Source organism: Pollicipes pollicipes, unplaced genomic scaffold (genome assembly GCF_011947565.3).
Source record: "Pollicipes pollicipes isolate AB1234 unplaced genomic scaffold, Ppol_2.1 Scaffold_2555;HRSCAF=2994_pilon_pilon_pilon, whole genome shotgun sequence".
NCBI classification, from domain to species: domain Eukaryota; kingdom Metazoa; phylum Arthropoda; class Thecostraca; order Pollicipedomorpha; family Pollicipedidae; genus Pollicipes; species Pollicipes pollicipes.
This window is the reverse complement of record NW_023596136.1, coordinates 43,525,199-43,539,587: the sequence shown is the minus strand read 5'-3', so window position 1 is coordinate 43,539,587 and position 14,389 is coordinate 43,525,199. Positions and strand designations below refer to the sequence as shown.

Below are 14,389 nucleotides of genomic sequence, written 5' to 3'. Positions count from 1 at the left end.
TACATCGTTTTTTTCTCAAATTTTTAGCATTGCTGAGATAAGAGAGCATACCTAAAAATGTTCAGTCTAGCCTTTTGAAGAGTCAGCTGCCATTTCAGAAAACCTACGCGCTAATATAACGCCATCAACTGACGGCAGAACAGAAAGGCCCAGCACAACTCATCTTCAATCAAAAAGTGAGGGTGCAGTTTTCGCGGCATTGTTACCATCTTTTGCAAATTGAGTTTAAGTATATCAAGCTTCCAGCTACAGGCATCACGTTTTTGAAGAAAAAAAAACTGACAACTTCTTGAAATACGGCGCTAAAGAGAGCATGTGACGTCCACAGTGGGTTTAAAATCTGGATGTTCTGTATGCTTTGGCCACTACTAGGGTTTAGTTAAAAAAGGTTAGTAAAAATCGTGCGAAAACATCTTTTCAAGTAAAGACACTAACACTCTTGTCCAGCGGCAAAGGTGCAGGCCTTCTTAGGCTTCCCTTACCTTTCTGGTCATTGGTAGGCCGCTCTCAAATGCTAAATATCTTTAAAAAGCGCATTTTTTTATTGATGGATGAAACTCCCGTGCCCCCTCCCGGCTGTCACCAGTTCGCCAAATGGGATACTTTCACGATCCGATGTCGGCAGCTCACTTGGGATCCATCCTAAACAGCTAGTTCTATAATTTGCTTCATGCTCAATTTTGGGACAATACCTTCTTACCACTGATCAGCTTGCATGTAGAGTAACACGAGGCCAGCGGTAATAACCTAAATACACTTTAAAAAAAAAATAGTCAAGAACATTGTCAAAGTGGCGATCAACACCGCCCTCTGGTGAAACGTGGAAAGAACGAATTGACAGACGCCACCTACTACCCAACTCCCGCTTCTTTGAAGGTTCTTATGTCGGTGGAATGCATGAAGGAGAAGGTTGCTGAGGACGTGATCGTGCTCGACATATGGATAATCATGCCTTCCTTGTGGCTCATGAGTCACGATCCGCCGAGGTGCTCATCAAGGAGCATAGATGAACGCAAACTGGGCTTTTCACGTTTGCTTTCTTACATTTGAGGACACTGAAGCAAGCATCAGATATGATGAAATAAGCTCAGTATAACTATTGGTACATTTTTAAGGGAAAAAGATTGGTCAAGACAGCACAATTTCTCTGTTTAACGATAGCATTTGAATGAAATTATCACAACGTCTTGAATGCCTGACTGACCTTGAAATAGTCTTTCCGGAGTAGTCTGTACATTATCGCGGGCGTGTAGCTAAACAAACTAGAGAAGCACAGGTCTTAAAAAAGGCAGGGCTACGATCACGGGTGAAACATGTCCTTTTCTGTAACCGACGAAAATTGGAGCCGTCTTAACTGTAACCTGGAGCCAAAACTTTCCAAAACTATTGCAGTACAACTCTAACTGCGATAAAAAAGACAAATCAAATGAAGTGGGGCATGGTCACAAACATATTTTCGTTTTTTTAGGTCATTTACACTAAAGTGTCATTTACTGGCCATCAAATACTGAATGGTAGTTGATGGCTACACTAATAAAATAATCAGATAAAGGCATCGTTAACATTACCAACCCAGAGGCGTTTAGTTTCCTTTTCAGTTGAGGGTAGGGGGATTGTGCCTTCTAGCCAGTGATGAAGGTTCCTATTTTTAGTTAGCATTTTTATCCATTATGTTTCATTATTCATAATTTTTGGAGTTAGCCCACAAAACTAATGTTAAGAAACCACACCACTGCTACCAACTGTGACAAGAACGCGCGTCAAATCTGGGGAGAAAACTGATTCAAGTGCATCTCGGAGGTACGCTTAGCCATTTTTCTTTTGCACCCTCTCCCCCTCCCTTTCTCAACCCCACGTATTTTGAAAAATTGCGTCCCTAAAGCCCCACACTTACCAATAAAACGGTTCTAAAAAAGCCTGGAGACAATACCACTTTTGGCTTTGTGACGTCATCGCCCTGGAAGAGTTGGCGACCTTTACTATTTTTGCATAGTCGTTGCCGATGCAGAGTATGCCCTTCCTAACATGACCCCAACAATTTAGAGCAAAACCCATGCAATATTGGTATCAACAGATGCAACAGATGCAACCAACATTTTTGAACACCCCTAACAACTTTATTTGTGTAACACGATGCAAATTAAAGGCGTTTTATCCCACGCGTGTACACCGATCAGTACGCTAACACTGAGTTGCAACGAACAATGTGAGAGGTCTACACTAGCGATGCTTGGGCTCTTATCTCAAAGCCGCTGTTCGTCTAAGCAGCAGAAAGTTCAGGGTGAATCCTTGACATGCGTCGCTCCAACGTCCTCCGTATACCTCTGCAGCTACAGCTCAGATTAATCCAGAAACTGAATCTTTCCTGATCAGCTGGGAGTTTTAACGCCACTACCTAAAAAAACTGACGATTAGCTGCGTTCTTCTAGCCTGTCAGCTCCTCACCACATAATCACAACGAATAGCAGTCCACGGCCTTGCACTGAACCCGGTAGGGTAAAAAAACCGGCATATGACGCAGACACGCAGGTTTTCCGGAACAGGTCGATCCGATCACTGTGAAACCTCCACCATTGGATGCCCAAAATCTGATCCCTCTGCAGTTCCAAATTTGGTGACCCTAGATCAGGTCAAAAGTCGTCAAATTTCACAAAATCCAAAATTCATGCGTGCAGACAACTTATGGGTAAGAACTTACCCGCACCAATCGCTGCCAAACCTTCGCCATTGGACACCCCATATACCTGATTACCTGATTCCCATTGCAGTTCCAAATTTGGTGGGCCTAGGGTGCGTTAAAAGTCGTCAAATTTCACAGAGTCCAAAATTTAAGCATGTCCAAGTGTGGTGCCAGGCATTCAAATTCAAACGTGGTGCCACTTATAATGTCCTTTTCTTTATGTTTGTTCCCAAGAAAATGTGCAGCTTGGTTACGCTGACCTTATGGGATTGTTTTCCCCGGCCTTAGTTTTTCTCTGCGACGGTGTTAATCGTGGCGATACCATGCACAATTCAGCAGGTGATTTTCAGCACAACACCTCCGCTAAGGAGAAATTCAACGTCATAAGTCCAGCCTAACCAAAACGCACTTTGTATTCGGAACAAACAAAAAAGAAAAAATGGCACCACACTCGCAGCTTCAGTAGAGAATGAGGGTAAATGGCGCAATGAATGATAAAGTTTGGTAGGTAGCGGGGTGGCAGGTTCTGGGCTATTAGTTGTCTGCAAGTAAGGATTTTTGACTTCGTGAAATTTGATGACTTTTGACCTGACCCGGGGTGACCAAAGTTGGACTGCTTAAGGGATTAAGTATGGGACATCCAATGGTGAAGGTCTGACAGTGATCGGTTTGGTATGTTCTCAGCTATAAGTTGTCTGCAAGTGTGAGAAATAAGAGCTGGTCCACGGCCCAACTCAGCGACCGGCACGCCTTCGCCGAGCCCTGGACCAGGCAGACCGCCGGACCAACCCATCCCGAAAGCCGGCGCCCAAGGTACACGCCCGGCCGCCACCGGAAGTGCCGCGGGACCGGACCGTTCCGGGGCCGGCGCTCAAAGCAACGACTGCCATCCGGGGGAGGGCGGCATTGCGTTCGATGCTACGCAGCCCGCGCAGCCTGCACCCTTGCACGGCCACCGCATCGCCACTGCAGGATGTCACACCGTCCCCCGCACCTCGGCATGGCCACCGCGTCGTCACTTTCGGACGTCACGTCCCTTGCAGTTCGAGACAGCCACCGTGTCGCGCCACGCAGAGGATGGAACAGCGTCCGAGGCCACGTGACCGCAGGCACAGGAGCCCGGCGTCGCCACTAAACGGTGGCCCAGCATGGCAACTGCGTCACTTACGCCTGGCGAACAACCAGCCGTCGGCGTATGGCCGGCTGACCTTCCCTAACCATTACCGACCACTCATCCGCGATATAAAAGGCTTAGTTATAGGGTTCAGTTTCTCTCTCTCTCTCTCTCTCTCTCTCTCTCTCTCTCTCTCTCTCTCTCTCTCTCTCTCTCTCTCTCTCTCTCTCTCTCTCTCTCCTCTCTCTCTCTCTCTCTCTCTCTCTCTCTCTTCTCTCTCTCTCTCCTCTCTCTCTCTCTCTCTCTCTCTCTCTCTCTCTCTCTCTCTCTCTCTCTCTCCTCTCTCTCTCTCTCTCTCTCTCTCTCTCTCTCTCTCTCCCCCCCTCTCTCTCTCTCTCTCTCTCTCTCTCTCTCTCCTCTCTCTCTCTCTCTCTCTCTCTCTCTCTCTCTCTCTCTCTCTCGCGCCAAGACTGGCGAGGGCCAGTGCTGGCGACTGTGCCGCGCTGCTAAGACTCCGCGCTTCGTCTAACATGCAAGGACTTATGCCTGTCATACCGGGCTAGCCGGGATGAAATGTGAGTGTCAATGGACAGTCGGTCTTTGTAGTTCTACAGAGCAGTGCCACTGTACAGGTGTTGATTGTATCCCTGAGTGCCGTGAATGCTACGTCTCGATATTTCTGGGTGACACGGCACGCTACCAATTCTTTTGGCAGTCCTCGTTACGTAAAAATACGTGAGTAGTCATGTACTAACGCTTTAACCAGAAAACCGGCTGGATGTCGGGCCACCCAGAGCGTATGACTAAGGGACTAAGAAGAAGGCTTAACGGATAACGCAGAGGTACCGGAAACAATCCCAACACAGACAAGAATTTTGAACTTTGTGAAATTTGACGACTTTTGACCTAACCTAGGGTCACTAAATTTGTAACTGCAGCAGGGCACCGGATATGGAGCATCCCATGGTGAAGGTTTCACAGTAATCGGTCAAGCAGGCTCTGAGATCCGAGTTGTCTGCATTTGCATGTAAAATTTTCCCTTCGCATATTCGAGATGTTTGACCGCGGATCAGGTCTCGATATTACCTCCTCATCACTCACATCAATGCACAGAATCGATTGGTGAAGGTTTCAAGGCGATCGGGCGAGCCCTTTCGGAAAACCTGCGTGTCTGCGTTATATGCCGCTTTTTTAGACCCTGCCGCTGAACCCACTGCATTACTGCGTGGCAAGCATTCGAAGCAATCTGTCTCAAATGGCACGACGCTTCAAAACGCTGCGTGGCAAACTGACCGCATTCGTCGCAAGATGCCGCGGCCAGATGCCATTATTGCGACTAGTAACATACCTAGTTGTTTGGTATCCCATGCTGTTTAGTATGTGAAGTGAATCTTGGCCGCAAAATCTGTGAAAAGCACGGATCTGAGGGGTATTGGAAAAACACGGTGTCACCACATATCTGTGGCGTCAGCACCGACGACGCATAATTTGCACATTTTTGTCACCTGCTGAAAACTATCCTGATTAAAGCTACTATGTTTGGCAGCATATTCAAGCCCAACTTACTCATATAGCGCAACGTCACCGTTCTGACGTGCTCGACATATGCTTGCGCTGCGAGCGTTAGCGAGTACAGGCCAACCCTAAGCTTTGAGTTTCATCTAGCTAGGATGGTCTATCGTAACATGTTCTGGTCTGTTGAAATTTGCTTTCCTGTTGCGAAATTTTGTCACCAATTGGTTTGCAGAAGTCTCAGTTTTTGTCACCTACCACATCCGGTAAATCAGAAGCTTTTATCACACCTGGCTGTGAACTGCACTGAATGACCTCCAAGATTGCTATTTCAGTTAGAAACCTCCCACACATGTGGAACACTCCCTTTAAGACGCATCATTTGCTACTTCCTTGGACCATCTGTACATCGCCAGCACCTTAGAAACACATATGCATATTTGCGTCGATTATATTCTACATGAAATGGATAAGTGGTAACAAATCAGCTGGAATATATCAAAATATGAGGCATATCACGGTTCGGCTGCCAAAAGTATCAGCTGATATCTGCTGGCACCGCAAGCTGTCAAGGCAGGTGGAACAAGAGCCAGCTGCCAGCTACCTTTTAATCATGGGCTTAAGACATGATCCTCGAGACGATTCGCTTCGTTTATGAATCATGAACAGACTACGGCCATGATGGAAAGGTTTGAAGACACCTGGTCAGTGTTGCGCCTTCCTGAGAGCCATTCGCAGTTCTTCCGCGCGCTCATCGAAGCGGTATAACAGCAGGGTAAATTTTTCGACCGGCAGCTGTGAATGAAAAAAACGTGTGCACGTCAACACCACCTCATGGAATGGCGACTGACAAAAAAGCAACATCAGACGGTTCCTGTCTCATCTTTGTCTCCAAGTAACAGCGCAAAAAGGCACCGCGCTCAGCCGTCCGCACGACGTCACCTTCTCCGCCCTCGCGTCGGTCAGCAGAAGAACAAAACTCGTTGTACAACGCCCGCCCAGCAAGAACCATCTGATGCAAATCTGATGCAGTTAAAAAATAACTGTACAGTGAAGAAACAGCTGAATTACGCAGACAGTCGCAACAGGCCACTTCCAACTAGCGATTTCCGTGCCTTATCTTTCGAGCAGTCACGAACGCTGCTCTGTTCTGGGGAATTAATCTCCGGTCAGATGTTCTGAGGAAGTAGTCATGGCTCAGAGACCGGCAGTAATACTGTAGAACACAATTCTGACGGGCTTCTCACGGACACATCGTGGTCGAGCTTACTGGAAGTCACCATGGCGGTGGTTGGCTACTTGAGGGTCAGCATGTACACCACCTCTTTCATTTCCTTCAGGTTCCAATTCGCCATCTTAGGGAATGTTTCGACGGTGTGCTCGTCGCAAGTAAGGCACTCGATCTTGGCGAAGGAGCCTGAGGCACATGGTCAGAGAGCTAGGGTCAGCTTCTGGGTGGAAGAGGAGATCCCCACAGAGACCATCATAACGGAGACAACGAGAAGACGACAAAAAGAACATGTAGAGAACCGAGAATGTTCTGACGAGGTGGTCCGTGGGGCCAATGCGGGCCACTGTCGGTTCAGCGCAAGGCAGTGCGTGGACTTGTGTTCGAAAATCACGAAGCAAAACATACAGCTAAAAATTACGTCAGGAATGCACATGCTATTCCATTTGTGCACTTTTAAGCTACTTTGATAAGAGCCAGAAATGGAGCAAACTCCCTTAGATTTAGGACGTACAACGCTAGAATGCACATGTATATATATATATATATATATATATATATATCTCTCTCTCTCTCTCTCTCTCTCTCTCTCTCTCCCTCTCTATCTATCTATCTATCTATCTATCTATCTATCTATCTATCTATCTATCTAGACGTGCATTTTTATTCTACCAATTGTTTCAGACAGCAGAAACGGCGGAAAATATCTCAGTGCACAACGGGCAAAGTTGCATCGCGCGCATCAGCGAAAATGCGCGACGCATGTCATATCTCATCTCGACCACGCAGCGCGTGGCCCGAAGAACAGCAGGCCGGTCGTACCGCAGTCCTTCTCAATGTCATCCTTGGAAAGATTGCGGGGCGGCCCGGAGAACAGGCTGGAGTCGTATTCCACCGCCCACAGCAGGTAATGACACTTGCGCGACATCACGCCCTTCATGAACTTGGCGTACCTGATGCAGGAGTCCAGGTGAATCACCAGGTGAAGCCTGGGGTCAAACCGATAAAGGGCATCGCGGAACACTGACTGCTTGCCACATTTCGATCACTACTTGTTTAAAAATGGGGAAAATGGGGGAAACAGTCGCCTTTTTTAATTCCTAACATTTTTTCTCGGTTTCTTTCAGGTTTGGAAAGGGTGGCCGACGCTTAGAATCAAGTCTCGCACATGATACCCATTTATTCCGCATTGTTGTCTTGCTCCTCCTCTTTTTGGAGCCATTCATCACCAAAATGATTCAGGTTGGGAGAGTTCCCTGCACACAGATGCATATGTGCTCTGTCGCATATGGGAGACCTCATTTGCAACTGGGGAGACAATGTGGTGGGATGCAACAGCACCACTGCCTCTGCAACCTGACGCATTCGTCTGAGGCTGTTAGCGTCGTTACCCCGCGGGCTCACTTGGGCCTGTCCTCGCAGTAGATTGCCACGTAGGAGCCGCGGTCCCAGATGGCGTCTACGGGACCGATCAGCGCCGGATCCATCTCGCAGATATCAGCCTGGTGCAGCTGGAGGCGGCCGTCCGCTGTCTGCAGGCACCGTCATGTGACGCGATGGCGATGAGCGGCGGCAGTCACGTGACACGACCGTGTGCTGTATACCGGTAATGATGTGTCCCTGGGCCAGCTAAACGGTTGTGAATGATTGCTGCGTTTACGTCACCGCGTCCACAGTCGCGAGCAGGGACGTAGCCAACGGCAAGGCCACAAACGTCCTCCCTTGGGCGAAAGCTTTATGCTGGATTCCTGGCGATTTCTTAGGTATTTCGTACAAATTCTGGGCTGAGGAGAAATTTTGACATCTGTCTCCGCCCCTTTTCTGATCATAATTTTAGCGAAATGACCAATTACGTGCGAGTTGGTGTTTTACATTCATACCGAGAATGTTTCAAGGAGAATTTCACAGCATTGGTAAAATTCGAGATCGTCTTCTGGACATCTGCCCGAACACCTTACGACGATAAACAGCACTGGAGCAAATCCCATCCCCACAACTGAAGTGTTGTCCTGGAATTCTCACGATTCCATCGCGCATGAAAACTACGTGGCTTCAGTAAACATCTGCGTAACCGTGATGGTTCACATGTACCTGGAACAGCTGTCCAGCTCCGGTGGGCGATTTCGTATACTTCAGGTCGTTTTCCGTGAAGAACTGGACGATAGCCTTCTCCACACCCTCTATGCCGAAGACGGTGTGCCCTTTCTTGTACAGCCTGTGACGGATTGTCCCATTGGGTCAGGGGAAAGCGTTGCTGTCCCACGACACAGCGAGAAAGAAACAGACTTTCAACACTAGTGGTCTCCGTGCAAAGGAATAGCTCATCATAGTGTAACGTCCTACGGGGATAGCAGGCAGACCATTCGACGCATTCAGAAAAATGGCGGCGCTGATTTCGCGCTGCGAAGTCAACCCACACATTTCGCGCCACGAATGTGTCCCAAACGCGCGTAGCTCGGGTGCCTGGTACATCGCGCTGCCGGTCTGAGGCGTCAGCCATCGCCAACCAACGTGCAGAGCCACGAAACACCATCCCGCAGAGCAGCCGTGAACCCACCACATCATGTCGACAGACTTGCCACAGAGAGGCACCAGGAACTTGCTCGGCTGGTCGTCGTGCGCCAGCTTGTGACACCACTTCATGAGGTGCGGGTTGACATCAGCCCGGTGGAACGGGATGATGTCCGCCGACCACTTGTCGGCCCATCCCTCAAGCCGATCAGCGGTGCCGGCCATCTGAAAAGAACACCCAGCATGATTCACGGCCGCATTACCGAAACAGCGCCCGGCACTGTCGCCTCTAGCCGGGCGGAGAAGAATGGGCGCGATGCGCCTATGTGCGTGTGGGTCGGGGTGTGCGCACGTACATGTGGCTATGCAGGTGAGCACGCGCTGGCGTGTGCGTTCGCGTGTGGTGTGCGCGCCTCTGCCCGTGCCGCTCGCCTTCAGCGAGTGTTTGTGCCCGAGGTGCTGCAAGAGCAGGCAGGAAAGTGAGAAGTGCCTCGTCTCATCCATCAGGTGCATCTCCACGCGTCGTGTCATGCCCCACTAGCAAAGAAAGGGAGAGGGTGCCGGGCTGTCACGCCACACCGCGCGACAATATTAAAAAAAAACTACCGAAGCTGCTGTGAAAGCGTGGATATGGGCATTGAGTTTGATCCATTTATAGTACTTGTTGGCCGCGCCATAGGTATCGGTCCTTTATTTCGCTAAACCATACACCCACAATGATAATTGCGAGCATTATACCCGCTTGCATTACCGACTATTAACATCACGGCTCCATGCGGTTGCTCAGCGCTACCGTTGTTTCACAATGCCCGACCAAATCAGAACATATTCAACAAACCCATGAGATATAAACAGAACAGTGCAGGCAGTGTGTGAAGGAACAAATTGAACCAAACGCAGAAGTGCGTCGTGAACGCTTGCAGGTCACAATGCACTCTACTAAAACATGCGTCCACACAAGGTGGCGAACATAAAAGCGCAAATCCACTCCAAAACACAGCAAGCCCTTGCGCTTCACCTGAACGCTCCATAATTTAAAATCATAAGTAATTTTGCACCCGCGCAAACGCCGCGCCTTCACGATCTATGAACACTGAACAAACATACCGCAACGACCGCATTACAATCTCACCTCGATGGAACAAGCACTGGACGCTTTAAAACACAACCAAGAGCGCACCATAAGCGAGGCGGAAGCTATCGCTTCACCGCCAAAATATCACGTCTCACAACCAGCTCTTTGGTCACAACCCGACTATCAGCCCTAGTACCGCACGCTTGGCACTGGGGATCAGCCTCGGAACCGGAGGTACGGTCCGATGTCGGAGCTCTGGTGCCGAAGGCTAGCACTGGCATCGGAAGTCCGCACCGTGGGTCAGTTGGTCAGCTCTGGTGCCGTGGGACAACACTGGTACCGAAGGTCCAGTGCCATGGGTCAGCATTGGTAGCGGAGGTCTGCTCTCTTCCGCGGCGGACTGCGGCAGGGCGCGTCCCAGCGCGGCCTCGATGCGTCCAGCACGTCCAGAATATCTCCCCCACCGCGCCAGTCCGACCAGACCGTCGGCGTCACCGCTGCCTCCAGCCAGCCGACGCCGCCGGCCGGCGCCGGCGAGGCTGGCCGCGGCGGCGCGCTGCTCCGTAAGCGCAGCAGGTCGCACTGGCGCAGCGGCGCGCCGCGCGCCGGCGTCGCATCCAGCCAGTCGGTGCCGCCGGCGCGGTCGCCGTCGGTCACCGCCTCGGCCAACTTCAGGAAGCGGATCGGATCCTGCTCGAGCGCCGAGTCCTCCTGACTGCTTGTGCACACCTGCAGCACGAACTCGACGTCGTCTTTGTTCAGGTCTGGTGGTGGCGGTGGTGGCGGCTGGCTCGCACCGCCGCCGCCGCCCCCGACGCCTGTGGCGCCCCACAGTCGTTCCGTCAGCGTGCAGTCGGCGGTAGCTGGCGCCGGCGGCTGGCGGCGGTACAACGCCACCAATTGCGCGCGCTTCTCGTCGCAGACGGTGTCGGCGCCGGCCGAGAGTCGCTCCAGCTGCGCACCGATCTCAGTTAGTACCGTCTCTGCGAACTCCTCGACCCGCACGCCGGCGCCCGGGCCGGGCGTGAGGCCCTCACCCTCGTCCGGCGAGCGGGACGGCGCCGGCCTCCGCGGCACCGTCCAATCACCGGCGGACGGCGCCGCCGCCGAGGCAAGCCGACGACTCGAGCTCGGTCCACGCTCGGAACCCGGCGGCCGGCTGGCGCTTGCTGCCGACCCCGGCGGCCGACGAGCCATGGCAGCCGCTCCGGGCAGACTGGTCCTCGTGGCTGCCGCCCCCGCTGGCTTTCTGCCTCCGCTGGTTGTCAGACGGCGCGACCGGCCTGCACTCACGGCGGCCGGTCTCGGCAGCTGTCCGCCTCCGCGAGTACCCGGTGCTCACCGGTCCACGTTCAGACGCTCTCTCCGCCCCCAAAACGGGCGCCGTCACCGTCCCGGCGTCCGAGTCCGAGCCATCGGCATCGGTCGCTGCGCTCGCCCGCGCACGAGCGGCGGGGGCCTGCCGTGCCGGCAACGCATCCAGCCGGAACAGGCTAGCGAGCCGGGCCTCAGCGCGGCGGCGCGCCTCCTCCTGCGGCCGACGGTGGCGCCGACTGAGCGGCGTCGACTGCCGGCCGCCGGGCAGCAGGTCGCCGGGCGCCGCCGGCCGCCGCAGCGACAGCCGGCCCTCGGCCTGCTGGCAGCCCAGCTCGGCGCGGCCGCGCGCGCTGCGCAGGAAGTCGCGCCCCACCTCGCGGCGCACCGCGCGCCCCATACCACCGTCGGCCCACGGCCGGCGCGCGACGGCGGTGTGGCACGCAGCGGGGCGTCGGTCACCGACGGGAGGCGGTGCCAGGCGCGCGCGAAGGGAAGGGCAGGGCTGTCCTGCGCGACTGTTCCTGGAAGGGAAGGGCCGTGCTGTGCGAGCGTCAATGCCGCAGGATAGGTGAGCAGGCTGGGGAGACATCACAGATCAGAAGAAGGTGGAGTCCAAATACATTCACCCATGTATGATGACAGTACAAGATCGGGTCCATGCAGTACAACAAGGTGGCGCAGGTACACTGTGCATGCTGACAGCTCTTTGGGTAACTGCCAATGAATGGAGCTATGTGCATGTTGTCATAACAAGATGGCAGACACACTGTACATGCAAACAGTATAATCAGCTAACACCACACAGGAAATGAATGGTACCAGGCATGCATGCACTTGCCCTAGACAGTTAGTGAAGGGCCACCTCAAGTCAGAAAGAGAACAGGTTAGACAAGGTTTGAAGCAGCCTTTTGTAAATTGAAGATTTCCAACATTTAATGGAAAATGGTATAATTTGGCATAAATTATATTTTCATTGCATGTTCTTAGTGCATATACATGAGTCCCTGAACATGCTGATGATCTCTTATGCCTGATCACTTATGCCTTTGACAAGTGTGTCCTACATGAAAAAGTTAGCCACCACACTAATGTGGTAAAATGGTTACCAGATTTGCATTAACAGAACCTTGACTCATACAACCAAAGATAGGATCACATGGAATTAAACTTTGTTGTCCCCATATGTCAGTTGGGAATTGTGGGAGTGGATAGCTCAAGATGTGAGAGACATGCACTGGTAGATGCAAGGAGGATACATGAATATAGAGAGCCACCTATCATGGGTACAAGTATTTATCAAAATCCAAGAGGCATGCAAGTGACAGTACAAAAGTAACCATAAATTTTCACCCACAGGCAAAACAAAGAGGTAATCCCATCCCAGTGAGATATGTGTCCCAAGCCTGGTGAAGCAAAGCAAAACACCTGATCAGACACATGCCTGAACAATAGACAGAGGGATGTCCCACACACAAATGTGTGGGCCAATGCCCCATTTAGGCAGGGGGCATACCGAATCGAGGTCCATCTGAGGTAGCTGACAGAAGCAAGGGAGGCAGGACTGTTCAATGACATATCCAACATAAACAGCTTAATATCTAACAAAATGATTTATGAGGCTAACCATATATTCCATTCATGATGGATCCAGACTGTTTCTTTCCATGGTCACACATAGGAAAGTTCTTTCCTACCTATCCCCTACACCCCCAGACTGAAAAAATCCATGTCACTCTGAATGTGTTTGGTGCAGCAGTGCATCACTGCAGCAACTCTACATGCATATCATAGCTTTGAGCACTCAGTGTTTGGCACATCACCAAAATCAATTCTAGTGCAGAGCCAAATATTCCAGGGTGTTATAATTCCACAAAGGCATTGCAAGCAAATGTACCCTGAAATTTTTTTGATCTGGCATCAGGCACACAAGCATAAGGTTCAGCTAAATTATGTGCTGAATGACAACCATACTATACACAGAATCAATTTTTTTGTAAACTGGTCTCCACCAGTATCTGAAATTTGGTTTTGGCTGTTGGGGGAGAGAACAAAAATATAAAAATCACAGCTTGTAGTGAGAACAAAATAACCCAAGTGAATTTGCAATACATTCACAGCTGGCACTGAAGGACATTTTTTGGCAGCAGATGACAGTAAACACCATGCTCAAGTTGGTCTCAGTAATTGCTCAAGACCATTAGAAATTGGCTGCTTGCAATTCTTAAACTTTCTAGCTTCCTAAGCAAGTGCTTCCTTCCTAAGTCTATGCTTGCACCTAATAATTTTGTAAGCTATGGAGCTGATAGAAAGTTGTTGATATTGATAGTTCCATTGTAAATGTGTCAGTCCCAATAAAAGCTGATAGAAGCAGATGCTTAAAATGTTGTGCATCTGTTGCACTATTCCCTGGACCACGTAATGAAAACTTCATGACTGAATGGCATGCAAGCTACAACATAAATAGGAGCATCTGAGACATTGTAGTTCGTGCATCTACGTTCTAGCTTAGGTACAGGTACAATCAGGTACAATCTTTCTCACTTAGAGGAAATATTTTGGGGCAATGTGATACGCGCCCAGCCTTTTACTGACCTATATGTACTTACTGAGAACAAGTGCGTATTTCTTCTAGGATTCTTCAAGCGCCCCACCTTTTTAAGAAGAAGAAAAATCTCCACCGCGAGCGTTTTATACGCAGCACGAAATGGGCAAAACCAGCTCGCGTTAGCAGAATTGCCCAACTTGGAAGTCCTGCAACCCAAACAACATCTTTAGCACCAAAAATAACGGGCAGGCAATTAGCATCATTTACTTCGTCGTTTCGACCATTGCCACTCACATTGCTCGCATGAGCGCCTATCATCTTCAAGAAATTATCATCTGACACTATAATAATTTCGGCAACAAACCAGTAACGTGATTTTTAACACGCATACAGCAGACGATTTATAA

The 14,389-nt window shown here is 50.6% G+C and overlaps 1 protein-coding gene across 3 annotated transcripts; it reads right to left on the bottom strand.

Moving 5' to 3' along the window:
* Positions 1–5,741: 5,741 nt before the first annotated feature.
* LOC119106532 (putative thiopurine S-methyltransferase) lies at positions 5,742–14,165 on the bottom strand. Of its 3 annotated transcripts, XM_037230150.1 has the most exons (7): positions 14,044–14,162; positions 9,092–9,270; positions 8,626–8,749; positions 7,939–8,066; positions 7,357–7,487; positions 6,577–6,723; positions 5,742–6,101 (listed from the first exon to the last, which is right to left on the bottom strand). In XM_037230150.1, exons 2-6 carry the CDS (start codon positions 9,268–9,270, stop codon positions 6,602–6,604), a joined length of 684 nt encoding a protein of 227 aa, XP_037086045.1. In that variant the 5' UTR covers positions 14,044–14,162; the 3' UTR covers positions 5,742–6,101; positions 6,577–6,601. The 3 variants fall into 3 exon arrangements, with proteins under 3 accessions (XP_037086045.1, XP_037086046.1, XP_037086047.1); XM_037230151.1 differs by lacking the exon at positions 5,742–6,101 and having other exon boundaries at positions 6,587–6,723; positions 14,030–14,165; XM_037230152.1 differs by lacking the exon at positions 5,742–6,101 and having other exon boundaries at positions 6,587–6,723; positions 14,089–14,164.
* Positions 14,166–14,389: the final 224 nt, after the last annotated feature.